Raw genomic sequence first — 21,209 nt, forward strand, 5'->3', positions numbered from 1 at the left:
TGAAACTAGAATTAAGATTGGAGATTGGAGGGACTATTATTAATATAGAAATACCAGAGGGTTCTAGAATCCTGGAAATATCTCCTCCTTGGGTATTGTGCTTGAGGTGTTTAAATGATCAGGGAAGGACCTGTGGGTGCTTTGGAATTTGGCCAATAGTATTTGACAACAAGTTGCACCTTTAAAAGAGCTTTTAAAGAACAAGCATAAATAGCAAAGTAAGCGGAGCTGTGTCCAGTAAGGTAGCCTGTGTCGATGTTTTGTTCCATGCTTTCATAACTCTACATATTATGTAAACTATGTATGCTTTTTAAAATGAGACTTGGGATGCTATGGCCTAAACATGGACGCCTGAGGCATTTCTGGATCCCGGAGCCTAAATAAGGATGCCTGAGGAATTTCCGGACCCGGGGGCTTAAACATGGACACCTGAGGAACTTCCGGATGCTACGGCCTAAACATGGATATGCGCCTGAGGAATCTCTGGATCCAGGGGCCTAAATATGGATGTGCACCCATGGAACTTCCGGATCCTGGGGCTTAAATATGGACGTGCGCCTGAGGTCTGGGAGCCTAAACATGGATCCCTGAGGAACTTCCGGATCCGAGGACCTAAACATGGACATGTCCCTGGAACTTCTGGGTCCTTGTGCCTATAAAGGGCAGGGCGTGACTCTCAGAAGGGATGTGGCCCATGAAGGGGAGCTGAGTATGGGGCCTGTTGGGAGGCAGCCTGAGCCGTTACACCCTGAACTTGAATGTGATGGTGGCCTCACTTCCCGGCCTTCCCCTGGGTGTCACTTCTCCCCTTCCAGGCGATGCCGGGGAGGAAGTGAGACCAGGGGCAGGGGCCAGACCCTGAGGAGGGACACCGTTTTTCTCCTTGCTTAGCCAGGCGCCCGGCCTGGCTGGGGACGGGGACGTCTTGTGACACTGGCTGCCTCCTGCATCCCTGCCCCAGGACCTCAGGGACCACAGGCAGGGCCAGTCGTTGATTCTCCCCTGGCCGCTGACCCTCAGCCCCGGGGTCTGCCCAGGGAGAGCTCTGTGCCCCAGAGGGTCAGGGGGCCCCTGTGACCTTCTGCTCCTTACCCACTGTCATCCTGGGCAAGCAAAGATCAGGACACCAGACGCTACTGAGAGTGACATCTCCTAGATGTGCGGCTGGGGACTTTGCCTCTGTCCCCAGGCCTCGGACACCGGATGATCCCCCCCAGAGACAGAAAATAACCCCACACTGCCCAAGACTTATTTTTAAGCTTTGGATTCTGAAATTTTCCTGCTGCCACCTTCTTTGTGAAGCCAGTTTTTCAACAGAGACAATATTCCAGGGGAAAAAAAACAAAACAAAACATGGAGTCAATCAAACCAAGTTGACACATCTGGTCCTCCAAGAGAAATCTGGATTGGAAGGAGAACAGCCATTCTCAACTGGCGAAATAATGAAGTTCCCTTGTCCTTATTTTGTGTAAGCAAAATACATAATCTGATGTTAACTCATCAAATTTTTTTTGATGAGTGCTTGGCTCATAGGAAAACTGATTCTGTTTTATGGAATGAAGTGTTACCTGATTTTAAAATTTAAAATGAAAACAGTTAGGATTGTTAAATTATACTGTCATAATTCTGTTCTTTGGTAGCAGAAATAAATAAACCTTTTAAAAAATGAGACTTGTTTGTATTTTGTTTGTCCAGATTTGGTGACTGACCATAGATCACTTATTATCTAACTGCCTTTTTTCAAGGCCTGTTAGGAGAAAATAAAACTCCCTGATGATGGGCATGATAACATGATCTCTAAAACGCCAAGTTCTATTGCAGTGACAGCATCATTCTCAAGGGCCTGGAAGACTCTGATGTCTATAGGGTTGGAATTATGAGTTTGTCAGTAGGATCTATGGCACTGAGGCAAAACAGGAAGTTGATCAAGGCTCTTCCAAGGATAACATCTGTTTTTACTGTTGTGAAATAGCATAAAGAATATGGGATTTTAGACTGATGGCTGAACATTTCTCACCATCTCCCCCACCAATGGGATACTTAAGAATGATGATGAGCTTGGTGAGCGTAATGACAAAATTTAATCTCCCAGTCTCTGGGAACAGTGGTGCACACCTGCAATCCTAGCAACTCAGGAGACTGAGGCAGGAGGATGACAAGTTTGAGGCCAGCCTCAGCAACTTAGTGAGAACCTGTCTCAAAATAAAAAGTTAAAACAACTGTGTATGTAGCTCAGTGGTAAAGTGCCTCTGGGTTCAGTCCCCAGTACCCACCCCCCAGAAAAAAATACAATCATAAAATTCAGGTGGACAAATAAAATCAAGATCGGGAATCAGATATCTCAATTACTAAGGTTCTCTGCTTTTAAATTGATCACTGTGGATAAAATGAACACTGAGTCCACAGAGAAGAAAGAAATTTTAATTTCAGTTACAGTATAAAGAGAAGGGTCTTTTATAACTAAATAGAGGCATCTGTTTTGTTTAAATTAAGGGTATGTAAGTACCAGCCAGGGACATAGTTGACAGCCATTCTATAATAGAGTCGTAAATCATGGGGATGGTTAAGGAAGCAAGAAACACCACATTCTTGCTTTGTTCAACCAATTAAGCAATAAGCCATCTGGGTCCTATTATTAATTACTACCAAATACAACTTACACAATTGAATTCAACCTTTTATTTAATTATATTAATTTATCCCAGCAACTTCAAATACCCACAATGACAACAATAAGATTCTTTAAAAAAAATAGATGTCTTATTTAATTTTTATTCTTAAACCATTAATACCCTTTACAAGGTTGCCATCTGACAATTTTTAGCTCCATCTCAGCCTTAGGATGTTAGGGGAAATGGTTTTAAATAGAGACATGTCTGAAGCAAGAAGACAGTGGTTAAAATCTCTTCTCTAGAAAGGTGATGTGTCTAATGCTGTTCAGTAGTAGTGTTTGTGATGATGAAATGTTCTATATCTGTGATTTCCAATAGCCATTAGCCACGTGTGGTTCTTGAGCTCTTGACATGTGGCGAGTACATCAAGGAACTTTTTAAACATTTTGTCTAATTTTAATGGATTTCCATTAAATGCACCATATTTGGCTAGCGTCTACCATATTAGCACAGGTCTAAGATGCATTCTAAGGATGGAGAAATGCAGTGGGCCATTGACTTGGCAGGCAGAGAATGAATATATAGTTATAATAGGTATTATTTGGAAACATTTCCTACCTAGTTTTTCTTATTTGACACATCCCAAAGGATCTTTAAGGGAAGGTTTCTAAGCTTACCATGTGGAAAGCTAGCTCCATCTGGGAGAGAAATGCACATAAATGGTGCTTTCTCAAATAGCAGAACTAACCCCACTTAGCAACTCTTATAGCCAAACTAGGTCACAGCAAGGAAAACTATTTCTCCTTTGTTAGCCTTATCTCTGCTCTAATTAAAGTGTATTGTCCCCAAACTTTTGAAAATTCAACCCACAAACACATTTAAGGGTCCCAGCAAATACTAGGGTCTCAGAGGTGGCCCTGTCAGATCTCACAGACATTAACACCCAGCACTGTTTGTAAGAATTTTGTAAGTACCTTGTAAGAATTTTGACTCAGACTCTCACATTTCCCTTCAAGGAGTTTTGCCCCTTTGCAAAGTTCATTATTTCTTGTGAGATCAATACAAATCCCATAACAGGGCATCAAGGAAATTTATCAAACGAAAACACCTTTGTTATGAGAATGCTCAGTCTGTGCTGATCCTTCTAACATAAAATGACTAAAGTGAAATCTATTGCAACTATAATCTGGTGGTGGTGAATCAAGCTAGAGAAGAGTTAGTGCAGGTGAATAGAGGTAGAAGGTTTCAAGAAAATTCCCATTGAAATGAAAATGTTTTATCCCAGGCTGGTATACTTATTCTTTTCAGCTGGTTAAATTGACCTGGAGAGTGGAGCCAAAGCTCCTTTCCATCTTCTCTCCAACCCTACTCTCCTTCTCCCTGTGCCTTTCCTTCCTTTGAATTGTGGCTCAACCAATGAACATGAAATTGGTGCCTATAAACCTAATCAAAGTTTTTGGACTGTCAGAAAATTATAGCCTCTTGCTTTTTCACTTTTTATATTTGGCCACACAGATAATCCAAGTTAATACTACTTGAAGACCAAGAAATCGACCCATTGGATTGATGTGCCTAACACTGCCAGACGTACATTGCCCAGGTCTTTCCCAGTCAGGGATAAAAGCAAAAAGCAATTGTTATGTACTTAGTAAAAGAAGAAGAAGAAGGAGGAGGAGGAGGAGGAGGAGGAGGAGGAGGAGGAGGAATCTTCTGTAATATATGATGATCATCTCCAGTGATGAAGACAATGAATCCACTCTTTCTTTTTTAAAAACAGCCAGGGGCTTCTGATATTGATTCACAAAACTTTCTTTCTCTCCTGCATCAGGAGCACAAGTACAAAAGAATCTGCTTTGTGATATAAACATACTCCTTTAGTTTCCTTGGGGCAGAACTGTGACTTGCCCATGTTCTCTTGCCTTCCGGCATTCATCGTTCATCCACAGGGTGGATGTGGTCAAATCGCCACAGCTGGCTGACTTTTCCATCACACTGACGCAAGTACAAATCTTTATTGTTTTGCTGAACCACAGCTTCCATGCATTTCCCAGAAAGAATGTGGACAATCATTCCATTCTGAAAAGAGAAAAGAAAGAAGAAAACCCAGTTCCCCACAAAAATCAGCAAAGAATGAATCTTTAAAATTTTGTGCTGATCATTAAGAGAATAATAGAGGTGGTATGAACTGTCCTGTAAAGGAACAGTAGCATTTTTTGGTTAATATAAAATATAATTTAGGTAGTCCTAGAATTTTGATGTCATTCAAAGCCTTGAGGGAATCATTAATCCAATTATCTTTATTATTGTTGTATAATTGTGCCATTTCTTAGAAAGACAGGTATGATAATTCCAGGACTATAGCATGTTCAGTATTTATACTTGTATTTGGAATATGCATTATCATCGTGCCTATGAATTAATGCTTTCAAAAAGGATTGGGTCAATGGGCTGGGGATGTGGCTCACAAGTAGTAGAGCACTTGCCTAGCATGCGTGAGGCACTGGGTTTGATCCTCAGAACCACATAAAAACAAATAAATAAAATAAAGGAATTGTGTCCATCTACAACTAAAAAAATTAAAAAAAAAAAAAAAGGTAGAATCAATTCTACCTTGTTAATGCTGCAATTCAGGACTGCGGCCACCAGGTTACAGTAGAGAGAAAGACTTCAAGGATACACCAAAAGCCTAAACCAGTCATGCTCAAGAGATTGTCTGCTCCCTAATCAAAATCTGCCAGCTTTCATGTATGAACATGTAACAACAAATCCCATCATTATGTACAACCATAATGCACCAATAAAAAATGTAGAAAGAAAAAAATCCATCAGATTTAATATTGAATCTAACATCCCCTGTTCAAGAAAACTCTGATTTCCTTTTTAAAAATATTTTTTAGTTGTAGATGGACACAATATCTTTATTTTATTTATATTTTTATGTGGTGCTGAGGATTGAACCCAGTGCTTCATGCATGCGAGGCAAGTACTCTACCAATAAGCTACACCCCAACCCAAAATCTGACTTCTTTATGAAATTACAAAAGCTTTCAGCAATGCTGAAAATGCCTGTTTATTTATTTATGAGATAGTCTAGTGGATTTTAGTTCATTCACAAAGTTGTTCAACCATCACCCTGATTCCAGAATATTTTCATCACTACTCAAAGAAATCTATTACCCATGAACTAATTACTCCCCATTTTTACTTCCTTATAGCCACTGAAAATCACTAATCTATTACAATAGGTGTGTATTCTCACTTTATTCATTTATGTATGGACATGTGGGTTGCTTCCAGCTCTTGGCTATTATAAATAATGTCACATTCCTTTTTCTAACTAAATGATAATACCTTTTTAAGGTCTGATTTCTTAATGTTTGAAATATGCTTGGCATGTCTTGCTAATATTTTACCTACTTTATTTTTAATTTTTTTAATTTTGGGGGAGTACTGGGGATTGAACTCAGGGGTGCTCGACCACTGAACCACATCCCCAGACCTATTTTGTATTTTATTTAGAGACAGGGTCTCACTGAGTTGCTGAGCGCCTTGCTTTTGCTGAGGCTGGCTTTGAACTCAAAATCTTCCTGCCTCAGCTTCCCGAGCTGCTGGGATTTACAGGCAAGTACCACTGTGCCCAGCTATTTTACTTAAAATATAAAATATATAATATTTTAAAATGCTGTTTCTAAAATGTTTCTTATTCACAGGACTTGCTTAGAATGATCCTTTATGATCATCCATGAAGGACCTTAACTTGAATTGTATGACTTCTCTGCACATGTGTGGGCCCCTTAGTCCTGGGTTCATTTGTCACCAAAGCCCCAGGAGTTTTGTTCTCAGCTGCTTATTGTGAGTCCAGCTTAAATTTTCCATTATGTGATTTGCTTCTTTTCACAGCCTGCTTTGATAGTACTAGCACATAAGAGTTGTTTGGTTATTTTATCCTCTTTACTCCCAAGGGGAAGTTAAAGAAAAGAAATGCTTAAAATATGCAGATTTGTTGGTATATTAATATTCTAAATCAATTCAGAAAGGATTTAAAGTGGAGAAAAAGCTGTATGTGAACACTTATTGTGGATACCGTCACCTTCTCTCTCAATCTCACATCTGGGACTTGCTTATTCTCTGTTAAGTACTTACTTTCCCTATTTCCTCGTAATTGATAAATAACCTCTTGATGAATCTAGAACTTCATAACCTTTTGATGGATCTAGAAATTCATAACCTCTTAATGGATCTAGAACTTCATAACCTCTTGATGGATCTAGAATTTTATAACCTCTTGATGGATCTAGAATTTCATAACCTCTTGAAGGTCTAGAATTTCTTTCACCAAAGGTCACAGAAGTCAAAATTTTGCCCAAGGATGAAATGCTCATAATGAAATTAACATTAAAATGAAGAAAGGGATGTTTATACATCTATGTCTACACTATTTTTTAAGTGAGAGAGGGACTCTTCCTAGTTCCCAAACTACACTTCCAAGGTGGTTGACAATTTCTCCACTATTGTACTTGTGACCTGAGCTAATAAATTTAAAAAAAAAAAAAAGGACTGATTCTTCTCTCCCCCTTAATCAAGGCAGGGCTATAAGGAGATGGGGCAAAGTGGTACATTTAGTGATGCTGGTTGTACATTTCAATAGTACCCTTCCCTGATGAGTTGCCTTTACCTCCCTCAGAGGCCTTATGTAACACCTGACCTCTTGGAAGAGCCTGGGAAGTGCCAACTGGGAGTTCTTTCCCACCAGCAGCACTGCTGAACTTTCCCAAATGCGTTGCTCACCTCCTGGAAGTCCCAGTGCTGCTGGTGAATGGCAGAGCCATTCTCTGTGCAGTTCTGAAGAATCACCTGCTCTCGCCTGACATCGAGGCATAGGTGCTGTGGGCTGCCAGCGCGGATCTCTTTCCTGCTGGTGTGCTCCAGGTGCTGGGACAGAGGGAATGGTTGTCAGCACAGCTAGCAAGAGACTCTTTCAGAGATGGAGATGAAGCAAAAAGAACTCACAATAGAACAGGCATATAGGGGCCATCCTTGGATTCTACTGGGGTCTGCAGGACTGTATCTCATGGTCAAGTCCACAAGGCTGCAAGCCCAGACCTGACCTCTGAAGTCCCCACATTCAGGCTGCTCTCCTGTTCATATTTCCACATTGGCATGTTTCTCCATTGTTCTACTATATCATAGGTAAAGCAATAAAGAATGCCGTGTGTTTTGTGAGTGTGCTGTTGGAAGGGCAGAGGAGGAACCTCTCTGATACCCAAGTTGACCTCTTTCTGGACAGGACTTACCTGCTCCTGAAACTCTACTGTTGATGATATCTGCTGACTCACTCATAGGTATTGTAGTATTGGATTGTTTATACACTTGCAGAGGGGCTCTAACGGTGTAGACTAAGCCTGTGTAGACTAGTTGAAAGACATGACCTGACAAAACCATTTTCTGTTTGCTCTTGCTGGATGCAACCCCCAATACAGTCTCTGGGGTCTTGTGCTTGGCTTAATGATCTTGGTTTAATATACTCTGCCATCACTGTCTTGAAATTCTTAATAATTGTCAAATTAGAGATACCACACTTTCGTTTTGTACTGGGCCCTGCAAATCAAGTAGCTGCTTGAGCATTCCCAGACTACACAATCAGCATAAATTTGAACACTGAACACATGTTAGAGGCAAGTTTGTGGACAATGTTTAAGGGAGAGTAATTTTTTCCTACTCAAATGTCCTATGGTGACATTTTTCTTTGCCATTTCCCTGTGTCAGGGGGGTGGATATTTCTACAACTTTCCAAGAACAAGTTCCTCTATGAAGGTCAAAGCTGGCTTTATTTGGGAGTCTCATTTCCACTGTCTCATCTCCCCTGGGCTGCATGAGGGAGCTCACACCCCTGGATTTCTGAGGTTGATGAACACCATGCCCTCCCACCTGGCAGGTAGCTCAGCCCATCCCTGTGACTCCATGTTCAGTTGCCTTTTGATTTTTGTCCCTGGAGATTTTTCCTTTCTTTCTTGTAAAATCAATTACTTCTGCATGAAAAAAGGGCTTTTCATATGTTTTTAAAATCCAGCATATCATATCTAAATACTTAAGAAAAGGAATTTCCACTTATCTAGTTCACAATATTGCTGGATCCAGAAATCCTCCCTAGATTCCTCAAAATAAAAGCACAGAAAAGAGCTAATCTTCTGTTTGCATGCAGGAGGCTGCATCATCATCCCCACTTTCAGATGAAGAAACCAACACTCAGAGAGGTTAACATGCCTGCCAAAAACACACAGCTCACAAATGGGGAACTTGGATCCAAACTCAGCCATGTCTGGACAGTTGTCATCCTCACCCTTAGCTTCCTCAGTTAGCACTTTAAATTTATGTCCTCGTCCCTTGTATCTGGTGTGAATGCCTAACAGTGTGTTCTGGAAGACTGGTAAAGGAAAGAGCCAGAGAAGCCAGGTGGATCCTGAGCTTCTCCTTCCCTATGTGTCCTCCAGGTCCAGGGCCTGCACTGCAAAGCCCACTCCAGACCTTCCGGATGTCCCCTCATTTACCCCAGGCTCTCAGGGCCTCAGCTGACTTATCCAATGAATACCTCCAGAAACTGTTCTTTGTTGCTTGTTTTCTAGGGGATTTGGGGGGTATGATAGCTTAACTCCTATCACAGCCTGAAAGCAAAGAGATTTGACTATATGGTTTGGATATGAGGTGTCCCCCAAAAGCTCCTGTTAATACAGGCACATCCAGAGGTGAGATGATTAGATTATGAGAACTGTGATCTAATCAGTCCATCTTAGTTTGAATGAACTGGCTGGGTGGTTAACTGTGAGCAGGTGGGGTGTGGCTGGAGGAGGTGGGCCACTGGGGGTATGTCCTGAAAGGGTATATCTTCCCTGTGACCTCTTTTCCTTTCCCTCTTTCTACTCTCTGGTGGCCATGTCCTGAGCAGCCTGTATCCTCCACCCCCTTTGGCCATGATGTCCTGCCTTGCCTTGGGACCAAAGCAATCAAGTTGGCCCACCATGAACTAAATCTCTGAAACTGTGAGCCAAAATAAAATTTCCCTCCTCTAAGTTGTTCTTGTTGGGTAGTTCGGTCACAGTGACACAAATCTGACTAACACACTTGGGGACAGGCTATGCTTGCTAGGTTATCATCCAAGTTGTGAAAAGAAGTGGACCCATCAACCCTCAGCATCAAAGGAGGCTCTCTGTCACCTTCAGCTTTATTCTCAAAATAGAAATCTGAAGAGAATAAGAAATACCCTAAGGTACAAGGAGACCTTCCAAATGACTAAGAGGCCTACTTGGATGCTGAAGTGACCCTGCTGCGTTTAGATCCTTCCCCCCACTCAATTACCTTCTTCTGTCCTTAGGCAGTTGGACCTGCCTCACCCCTGGAGGCATCTGAGTCTGCAATCCCTGAGCTAGTGATTCTATGCCTCAGCTTTCTCGTCTGCCAAGTGAGAGAGTGGGCTAAATAATCTCCACATTTCCTTCTAACTAAGACAATGTATTCTTAGATGCCAGCCCATGTCCGTGATTACAGCTTAGGATGAGGTGGACAGAGCTATTCTGAGTCATTACTGTGGGGGACATGGGACCACAGAAAGGCGCTACTTCAGAGGGAAGTGAAGGGCATCTTAGAAAAATGGCACCCACTTGCAAGTCTTCCTTGGGCTGCTATCCATCCTAAGAAGTTTGATCACCCACCTGTTGCTGCCGGCTGTCACTGCAAGGGGCCAGCCTCATGGGACAGCCCAGGATGTCCCCTTCTGTTTGGCAGTCTGCACAGAAGCCAAATCCAGTGTTGTGGAGCTGAAAGTGGACATGCACACAGAAGTGAATCCCATTGTCTGTGATCTCCATGGTAGAGATACCCTTGTCAGGCCCCACTCCTCTCCTTCATTCTCTGGGCAGAAGCTCAAGGTGCATTGTTAAAGCCACAATGTGTAAGACCAATTCAAAGCCACAGATCCTAAGGGACAAGCTTCCTGGAGGAGGCAGGCCACATTTGTCCTGGTGAGGAGACCTGGGGCAGGTTCTAGGGCAACCTAGATACTTTTCTCAGGCTGGCAAGGAGACCAGGGAGGCACTACAGGTCTCTGAAGCCCTTCTGAGCTTGGGACTTCTTTCAGGGCAACAAAAGAGCATTTGAACAATGCAGTACTTGTCTTGAGAAGCTTCCCTATCCCTTCTCTCCTCCCCGGCTCCCCTGGGTCATGCCTTGCCTTTCCAGAGAACCTGGGCCTTTGTTCAGATGGGTACATCTCAGGGTAGATGTTGGCCAGAAACCAATGGAACGTCCGACAGCCTAGTCTCCTTTGCAGCTGCAAGCGTTCAGTGTAGTCTGGCTTCTCGGCCTGGGAGAGGAGAAGGACCAGCAGGAAGATGAGGAAGATTTTTTGAACACCACAGTTTACAACATAGGGGAGGGACAGAGGTGGCTGGGAAGAAGCTGAAGGACTGGGAGGGGCCCAAGATCACTGTTCCCAGGGCTGCCAGGCAGAGGTGGGGGGTCATGTACCTGAAGAAGAAGGTAGGATGAAGAGTAGGCTAGATCTTACCTAGAGAGAGCTGTGGAACTAGCATGATTGTGATATTGTTAGGGAGTAACTAGCAATGAGCAATGAAATGCAGACAAGGTCACAAGTATTCTTTAAATTATTTTGGGGTCCTTCTTTAAACTAATTTCAAAGTAGATAAGAAAGCAAAGAATTGCAGTTAATTTGTAGAAAGTAAACAGAAGCAAGAGGAACTAATTGGGAAATATGTCAAAACAAAAGGATTAATGGGACTAACTCTTGACAGGGTCCATTGATGTTGATGTAAAGCTAGGAATTATGGTTATAAGTGTCTCCAATTGTCTGGGAAGGAAGATTCCTTCAGAAGCACAGGCGCACTGAGGTAACTTCTGAGCAGCTATTGACCCCAGTGCAAACATGGGAGTGAATTGTAGTTGAAAGCCCATAAATAAGATGGCCATCATGACAGTTGCAGAGAGGACCAACTAAAGTAAAAAACTCCACCATCCAACATGAAGAAATTGAACACCTGATTGGAAAAGAGTACAGAAGGTGGTCCCAAGCTTTCCTGGTAAACAACAAACAGTAATAAAATTGGGGACAGCATTGTCTCCTTTGTCATTCTTTGCTTGGAGACAGTCCAGTCTCTCTCTTGAGAGTGCTTTTTGCTTAAGCCTCACTTTTCTTTTACTAGATTTTATCTTCACTTTTGTTTCGAATGACGTTCTCTTGCATGACTTTTGGTGTCTGACTTTAAATTTTCTTTTGTTGGAACACAAGAACTGAGGTTTGGAGTTTCAGCTCCCTGCTTTCCTGTGACAATATCACCCCCTTCCCACAACTTCCCAACCCTTCAGTCTATAAAGATCATAATGTCTATGACTTTTCTGTGGAAACTGATGAACTAGTTGGGTTTTGCACCTGTGTTGGCATGGTGCAGAACCATGGGCCTCCTGGAGGCAGAAACTGGCCCAGAGATACTGAGATGACGTCAATTGGGAAACTGTGGAATGAAGGATGAGGCGAGGCAAGTTTATCTTTCTTCCCTTGTTGGTCCCCAATCTCCTCCATTAATGAATCATTTGTTAGGGCTATACTATTCCCACTCCTTGAGATTCTCCTTTATAATACAATTTTATTAGGATAGGTATCTGGTCAAATCCTTCACACTAGCATAAATTAATGCTTTGGCTATATTGATAAAATACAAAGAATACCATCCAGGAGTTTAGTTCTAAGTCCTGGATATTTTTACAGAAAAGAGAGACTCTAAGGAGAGGTTGGAATGGCCAAAGACCAAAGAGAGAGAGACAAACAGCCATCATCATTCTTCCTTGTCAGGGGAAGAGGAAGAGCATTATCCTCATCCAAGTTCTACTTTGATGGCCCCTCATCTGACGATAAGACACAGGACCATCAGGCTGTGTGAAGAGAGCTTGGTTTGATTCTGCTTTTTTCCTTGTTAGTTCTCAGATAGAAATGTTGGGAAGAATAAGCGTCTGCCATACTGACATCCTCTTGACATATTTCTCAAAGTGTGATTCTCTAAGCACCTGCCTCAAGGAATGCCCAGGAGCTTGTTAAAAATATTGATTTCTTTCTCTAATTACTAGAGATGTTGAACATTTTTTTCATATGTTTGTTGATTGATTGTAAGGTTTCATCTCACGCCAGTCAGAATGGCAGTTATCAAGAATACAAACAACAATAAGTGTTGGCGAGGATGTGGGGAAAATGGCACACTCATACATTGCTGGTGGGACTGCAAATTGGTGCAACCAATCTGGAAAGCAGTAAGTAGATTCCTTAGAAAACTTGGAATGGAACCACCATTTGACCCAGCTATCCCACTCCTATGTCTATACCCAAAGGACTTAAAAACAGCGCATTGCAATGATGCAGCCACTTCAATGTTTATAGCTGCACAATTCATAATAGCTGAACTGTGGAAGCAACCTAGATGCCCTTCAATAGATGAATGAATAAAGAAACTGTGGTATATATACACAATGGAATATTATTTAGCCTGAAAAGAGAATAAAATTATGGTATTTGCAGGTAAATGGATGAAGTCGGAAATTATCATACTAAGTGAAGTAAGCCAATCCCAAAAAGCCAAAGGACAAATGTTCTCTCTGAAAAGTAGATGCTGATCCATAATGGGAGTGGGGGATGGGGAGAATGGAGGAACTTTGATTGGGCCAAGGGGAGGAAGGAAACAGGAAGGAGTATGGGGGAAAGATGGTGGAATGAGACATTACATCATTACCATAGGTATGTGAATGACTGTACATGTGGTGTGAGTCTACATTGTGTACAACCAGAGAAATGAAAAATTGTGCACCAATTTGTGTACAATGAATTGAAAAGCTTTCTGCTGTCATGTATGACTGATTAGAAGTAATAAAAAGTAAATTTTTTTAAAATGTAGATTTCTACCATATTGAGACGGGGACAAAAAGACAGAGCAGGTAGGTCTTAAGTAAGAGCTGGTTCTAAAGGAGGAAATAAAATGCTAATATCTCTAGGACACTTGCCCCTCCTCTCCTGCCAAAGCTACCTGCCTCCAGAGTATTATTCCTCCCTGCAAGGAGTTGTAGGGGTAGTTGATGAAATACCTCCTGAGAGGCTCCTTTCCTGCCCATTTGGGCAGACACTGGAGAGGAACCCCTGGAAGGCTTTTTCCCCACCATTTTGTCACTAAGATAAGGGAAGCAGGAGGGCATGAGAACCATGGAACTATAAAATGTATAAAAGGGGCAGGACAGTCCCATTTCCTCAGACACCCAGCTTTGGGCCCCCTTATCTTCAGAGAAGTCTCTCTCTGTTCTATCCTTTAAATAAAACTTGCTTTCTACTCTTACCTCGGCATTTCTTCCATGTTCAATATTCAACATCTGGGGAAATGGAACTCAGCCCTGATTGAGTCTCATCACCAGCATTTCCACTCCTTGCTCTTAAAATCAGCATACTATAGAGATATATGTATACTGATGGTTACAGCAGTGCAATTCACAAGTTAGGGAACCAAGCTAGGTGTCCATCAACAGATGAATGGATAGAGAAAATGTGATGTATATACATAATGGAGTTTTTCTAAGTCATTAAGAATAAAATTATGTCATTTGCTGGCAAATAGATAAAAACTCTGTGAAATAAGCCAGACTTAGAAAATCAAAGGTCAACTGTTTTCTCTTATATGCAGAAGAGAGAGAGAGAGAGAGAGAGAGAGAGAGAGAGAGAGAGAGAGAGAATGCAATAAAAAGGAATCTCATAACAATAGAAGGGAGAAAGGTAGAATGGAGGAAAGGGATTGAGGGGTAAGAAGGAGGGAAGGGAAAAGAGAAGTACTGGGGAATGAAATTGGGCAAATTATGCAATGTGCGTGTACAAATACATCACAACAAACCCCACTTTTATGTATGATTATAATGCACCAATAAAAAAGACCAGTAGAATCAAGGAAGGAAATCAGGGGGAGGGAAAGGGGGAGGGAAAGGAGAAGTATTGGGGAATGAAATTGATCCAATTATGTGCCATGTATGAATATGTCACAATGAATCCCACTATTATATATAATTTTAATGGACCAATAAAAACATAATAATATAAATAACAAATATTTAAAATATCTATAAGGTTAAATTGCAATGTGATATGCTTTTATTTTCTTGAATTAATTTATTGGGTATCTGTGTCTATTTTTTTATCCAGACATAATTGATATACCATAAAATTCTCCATTTTAAAGTAGAAAAATGGATCTTTTGTTGACAGAAAAAAAATGTAGGTTCCTAGACCCTACTTCAGAGACTGTGATTCAGTTCATTGGACTGGGAATTTTGAAATCTATATTTTAGACCTTTCTCCTGGGCAGTCTTCTCCACAGTTTGAGAACAACTTCTCTAAGTCTGGGAACTTTTGTTTATTCAGCATATTTACCCATCATTAAACCTAAGAGATCTTTTACTTTTTTCTTTAAGGAAGTATATATATGTATATATAGTTTCTTGGCATTTTTGGTGTTTATTTGAGATCTGTCCAGTCCTTCTCGCGAGTGGACTTTGTCATCAAAGTAGAAATATTCCTTCATGCAAGTTTTGCCTTCACTTTTCTAGGTGAAGAGACAAATTGGCAAGTCTGCTCAACCCATATGTGACCTCAAACACAGGGGTAAGCCAGCACTGCTTTGCCTCCTGTATAACTATACTTGAGAGAGGAGAAAGCCTCACTCCTAGGGGCAGTGGAGGCCCTGCCTGTCTTTTGAGTGCCCAGGATTTCTATATCTCAAAATCCATGTGACACTTTGGGAGGGCTAGAAATCTCTAGAGCAAAATTGATTTTTTTAGCTATTTAAATTTAAAGCAAGGAAATGCTATCAAACACTTTCAAAGAGGCAGGGCTGTCATTGAAATCTTGAAATCCAACTAAGTGGTAGGACATTTCTAAAACAGAGAGGAAAGAGAGAGAAAGAGAGAGAGAGAGAGAGAGAGAGAGAGAGAGAGAGAGAGAGAGAGAGAGAGAGAGAAATCCCTGCCAAAGTTCTACTCACTGACCAGTAGGGGCTCCATTCTCCTTGTAAAAGTCATCAGATGAACAAAGAGGGACTTTGTGGATCAGAAAATGAATGCCCAAGTGGATAAAAGAATAAAAGAGTAACTCACCCTTAGACTTTATGAAAGTAAACCTAGCACTTAGATGGTACTTTACATTTTCCAGAGCACATTTCATTTTATCTTCATAACGGTTCTTGTGCCTCCGAGGTTAAGTGATTTTCCCAGGATCACTAGCTTCTAAAAGGTGAGGGCCAAAGTTTGGCTTCAATTTAGCAAATTTTTTGACCATCCATTCGTTCTATCTATGAATATTCATGGAGCACCTACTATGAACTTGGGATTGAACTAAGTAATGGGAATTTCAGCAATAAGTAGGATAAAATCAGTCCTTACCTTTGCTGAGTTTGTGAGTCTGTGAACATTTATTGAGTACCTTCGATATACCAAATACATCCCTGCCTCCCCACAAATTCAGACAGAACCAGAGGAGAGATGCTTTATGGGACCCACTTCTGTTCCCAGAAGTGGGTGGTGCCTATGTTTGAGGATTAGTGTTTCCAGATGTTAGGCAGCTAAAAGAAGAGAAACCACTACAAGGTGGGACAAGTTCTAGTTCTGTTACCCTTCTACTTTTAGCTCTAGTTTTGCATCTCTCCCTATTTTTCTTTAGCAATTTACTCTCCCAAGGGGCCTCAGATTTCTATTTTGTAGAATGAAGAGCTTGGCTGAACACAAACAAGTACTTAAAAAAAATCACCAACTAGATTAAATTTTCTCAAAAGCAGACCAGTCAGGCTAGCATCATGTCAACTCCCAATTTTTGTAATTGCCTGGAACCAAGTGCATATTTACAAGCACTTCTAATTGCATCAGCAGTCGTGGGAAGAAGGTTTAAGGTCTGTAAATAATTTCCATGCTGTTGCATTGGACTGGCTACAGCCAACATACCACGTTCTGCTGTGCCTGCCTAGCAGAGGTTCATCCAGTGCCCTAGAAACTACGCTATATTTAACACTTTTTAAAGAATTCTTTATCAATGAAGTCTGTGTCAACATTAATTAGGTGTCCTCTGAAAGCAAAGGGCAAATATTAACATCCCAGGAAAGAAAAAGAAAGGCTTTGAATAAAAGAAAGCTAAGAGATTAAAAGCCAGAGCAGCTCTGTAGACTTCTGTAGAACTCTGTAAAATGCTACCTGCACCCCATTGCCAACTGGATAGAGCCTAAACCCTCATCCTAATCCTCAGGGGCCAGAATTGTCCCCTACCCCTCCTCCTCTGGATATCTGAGTTGAAGCCTCCCCTGAGATGTTCCTCATAGGCCTGTCCAATGTGTCTCTCTCATCTTTGTGGACACTGTCCCCACTACGCCTAAAAAATAGCTAAAAAAATTAATTTTGCTCTAGAGATTTCTAGCCCTCCCACTGTCCCCACTGCCTCCACCAGGAATCTGACAGTGTTGGGCATGATTCAGTGTCCCCTGAGGGACTCACACAGAGCCTGGCACAGGGAAGGTACTCACTTAACCTTTGTTAATGATTAGTAGCCATGACAATAATGATGGTAGTAAAAACACGTGCAGGATTTCCCTGGTGCCTTGCACTCTTCTAAGGGCTTTGGATATATTAATTGAGGAAATTATCCCAACAACATAAGGAAGATTTAGCAAGTGAGGAAGCAGAAACAGTAAGTGACTAAGTCACGTTCAGGATCAAACAACTAAAAAAATTAATATTTAAACCTAAACCATCATGTTCTCGCAGTGCCTGGGCATAACTGTCAGACTCCTAGAGAGGTGTTTGGAGTCGACTATTTCCAACAGACAGAGAAAGAGGATGGAAGAAGAACAAAGATACTAGCAAAGAAATATGTGAGGTTCTTGTGAGAATTTTTGTTCATTTCAGGTCCCTTATTGGAGTAACTAAGGAGACTGCCAACTGCAGCGTCGCTCTGTGTCACTCTGTGCAAAAACGTCACTAACTCTTGGGGATAAAGAGGGGACTCTGACCTGTCTAGACCTTGGTACGGAACTTGTGTATCATGAGCACTTCCTCATACCCAGGGCTTCACACATGCCAAGCAAGCACCTCACCACTGAGTCCCATCCCTAGCCCAGCACTTCCCAGGTGAAGAAACAAACAACCTTGAGGTTCAAGGAGCACCAACACCCCAGGCCTTGGAGCTGTTCTGCTGTGGGAAAGCAGGTTGACCCAGGTTTGGCAGAAACAGAGCTTGGAGGACCAGGGAAGAAGAGCAGGCATCGGGCACTTCCATGGGGCATCTCTGTCAGAGTTTCCCCTGCACCCAGGGAAAGGCCTATTCAGTGGCTGGAGGGATGTCTCTGTACTTAAGGGTCTCTGCCTTCATCTTTAGCTTGAGATCCTCATATTAAGCTGACACCCAGCATTGCTGGCTGGTGAGGGGCTTGTGGGAGCTGTTTCAGGTTCACTGTGAGTTCTGGGAATGTTAACTTTGGAGCCCCCCATCCCAGTATGGCTCACATGAAGTAGCATTTATGTGACACTCCATAAAATTTACCAATTGGAAATGTACTATGTGGATATTTAATTAAATGCTTCAATTTTCAATTTTTTTCTGTGGCTTTTTTGGGACTCTTTATTTTCATGCTTATATTTGTTTCCTGTCTTGGATAATTCCATAACCTTGAGCACTTTGCTCAGGATGAAAAGGCCCTTGGAGGCATGTCTCATCATTTATCTGTGTCCAATCTCTCCTCTTGCCCCTTGGTAAAGAGTTGCATCCCTCAGAGGTCATCTCATAGATATCAGAGAGCTCTATGCCAAGATCATCTGTAATGTCCTCTGGAGATGCTTGGAGAGACAAAGGACAGGCTCACCAGGTAGAGAAGCCACTTGGGAGGGGGCAACTCAGGGAAGCTGGAGCCAAAAGTTTCTATTTTTCCCTCCAGGCAAGAGGGAGGGGCCTTCCTGGCCCAGCCTCCAGCAGATGGCCCTGCACTGGGCACAGAACTGCCCACCCCACCCTCAACCTGGCTCTCTCCTTACCTTGCTCAAAACAAAGGCCTCTGGGCTGTGCCTGTAGAAGGTTTCTTTGAATGACCCCAGCCAGATCTCAGCAAGGCGGACTTTGTTCCGGAGGATGGCCTCCTGGTCAAGGGAGGAGGAGTGGGTATCCTGATTTCGGTAGATGTGCCCCACTCTAGAGCAGGGAAGGATTTCAACAGAGCCACCACAGAGCCAGGCCTGCCATGAAGGGAGAAAGTAAATGACTCTACCTTCCACTTCCAAGAATGGTGAGGAGGAAGGGACTCTGTTGGTGAGGGGCTAGTGAGTCGCACAGAAATCATGAGCACAAGATGGTCAATATCATCAAGGTACTCAGGGTGGAATTTCCAGATCTGGGAATCTGAGCAGGAGAGTGTCAATGTGGGAAGAATGAGGACAGTTTTCCCAGAATGGAATGGAGGGGTGAGGAGCCACACTCATGCAGCTACCTGAACATGCCACCCTTGAAACAGATGTGCAGATTCAGCACCTGGGAGAGAGGCAACCAGGTGTATTAGCACCCCACTTCTGAGAGGATGCTTTCAGGGTAAAAGATGCTTCTAATTGTCAGAGAATTTCTGAAAGCATTTGCAGGCAAATGCACTGGATCGTGTGTGGTAGATGTGAAAATGAGTCTTCCTTAAATCGTCTTCATTATTTCCAGAAGTTTCTCTCTGCCCCTCAATGCTCCCTCCCACTTTCAAATTCCTGAAGTTCATTTGACAGAAAGTCTTTCATTCCACTCTTGGGGATAAAGGTTAAAATGAAAACTGTGGTATGATAGGAAACATATTAATTGGAACATACCCAGGTGGGGGTTACCAAACTGGGTGCCCTTGGGTGACTCAGAGACCTTTAAGGGCATCTGGGATATTTTTTATTTTTAAGAGAAACAGATACATAATGTCTGTTGAACATTTTGCAAACTGCAAGCTCAAGTAATCATACTCATTATCATATCTTTGTGCTTTTGATGATGAATGTCCTTGCTGGGTTGGGTTTTTTGAGGTTGTCAGGATGAAAAAGCAACTGTGGTAAAATTAATGCGGGCAGAAAACGATGGGTGTCTGATCTGATTCCAAGGTTTGAGAATTTAAGCAGTACCCAGCAGGGACTAAGTTGTTAGGACAAATACTAATTAGTTTGGACCAAACTACTCAATACACAGAATGGGTTGGTAGAGTTGGTATTTGTTTAGCCTATGGGTTCTGGAAAAAAAAAATTGAGCTGAAAAAAAAAAAAACTGAGATGCCAAGTGTGCTATGAACAGAGAATACACAAGAGTCTCTGTAATCTTTCACTAAGATGTAAATGACTGATGGTATGCCTTTACCTGACAGCAGGTTTTGAAAGTCAAGTTCAGGAGGCTGAGAGTAAAATCAAGGTAGGGCCCAAGAGAGAAGGGAGAGAAATGGGAAGTTTGGCACACCTTATTGTCATGAATTTATACTTTAGCCACAGCCTCATCCCTGAATTTCTTATGACTGCCTTTAAGCTGTAACTATATACAGGGTTCCAGAGACCCTAACTGTGTCCTCCCTTGGTACAGGGCATACCTTGAAGGACATTTCAAGGTTTTCACCACCCCGCAGTGACATGAGAGGATCATAGGCTCCAGTGTTTTGGAAGTAATGTCTGTCCATGGCCACCACCTCTCCAGGCACCACAGGACTCCTGCAGAGAAGATGGGCAAGAGAGGACCATTCAGAACTGGAACACAGTAGGCAAAACCGGGGCCTTCCCAGGCGGAGAGTTCCAATGGCCAAGAGGGTCGACTCTGGGTTCAAATGGACCTCAGTGTTTTTAATTTCAAGACTGGAGCAAAACAACAATGTCAGAAATCCAAACGTTTTATGGGAAGAAAACACAGATTGCTAGAATACTGGGAATCAATATTGTAATGATTTCTAGATACGGTTTCCAACTCTGCTAGTCACTATTTGCCCATCTTGGGTGAGGTATTGAACCTCTCTGAGCTGAGTTTCCTGGTCTCTAATTGGGATAAAACAGTGTTTTATAATTGGGCTTTGTGGGGGTTTGGAAAACAAGTGATGTCAACGGCATAGCACTGTGGAGGCCACATTTTACATGCTCACTAAATTTTGGTGTCATAAAGCCCCTCTTCCTTCTCTGAAACCTATGGGTCAGTGTGTTTTTAATTAAGAAATTTTTGGACTTTAAAAAGTATATACTGGGTCTGGGGTTGTGGCTCAGTGGTAGAGGGCTTGCCTAGCACATGTGGGGCACTGGGTTCGATCCTCAGCACCACATAAAAAATAAATAAATAAAATAAAGTTATTGGGTCCATCTACAACTAAAAAAATTTTTTTTAAATCATCACAGTTTAAAAAGAAGTCATATGCCACTTGTAAGCTCTGGTTTGACTCTTTAGTCAACCATACCAATATTACTTCAGTGAAACATTCAAATATTCACAGTAAGTGGGATAAATCAGGCCTGTGCCAACCCCTGCATCAGTCCAGGGCAGCTTCTTCTGCT

The 21,209-nt window shown here is 42.1% G+C and overlaps 1 protein-coding gene across 4 annotated transcripts in view; it reads right to left on the minus strand.

The window, feature by feature from the left end:
* Positions 1-2,758: 2,758 nt before the first annotated feature.
* Positions 2,759-21,209, minus strand: part of GALNT15 (polypeptide N-acetylgalactosaminyltransferase 15) — a 42,175-nt gene continuing 23,724 nt past the window's right edge. The window contains exons 5-10 of one of the 4 annotated variants that reach the window (XM_081284309.1): positions 20,267-20,384; positions 18,711-18,812; positions 10,837-10,968; positions 10,319-10,423; positions 7,401-7,544; positions 2,759-4,688 (exon numbers count right to left, since the gene is read on the minus strand). In XM_081284309.1, coding sequence (XP_081140435.1) covers positions 4,542-4,688; positions 7,401-7,544; positions 10,319-10,423; positions 10,837-10,968; positions 18,711-18,812; positions 20,267-20,384 — 748 coding nt within the window. In that variant the 3' untranslated portion in view covers positions 2,759-4,541. Of the gene's footprint in view, positions 4,689-7,400; positions 7,545-10,318; positions 10,424-10,836; positions 10,969-18,710; positions 18,909-20,266; positions 20,385-21,209 lie in introns of all 4 variants that reach the window. The other 3 variants (XM_081284308.1, XM_081284311.1, XM_081284310.1) reach the window with 3 other exon arrangements.

The sequence above is a fragment of the Spermophilus citellus genome (genome assembly GCF_964194105.1).
Source record: "Spermophilus citellus genome assembly, chromosome: 3".
Classification (NCBI taxonomy): domain Eukaryota; kingdom Metazoa; phylum Chordata; class Mammalia; order Rodentia; family Sciuridae; genus Spermophilus; species Spermophilus citellus.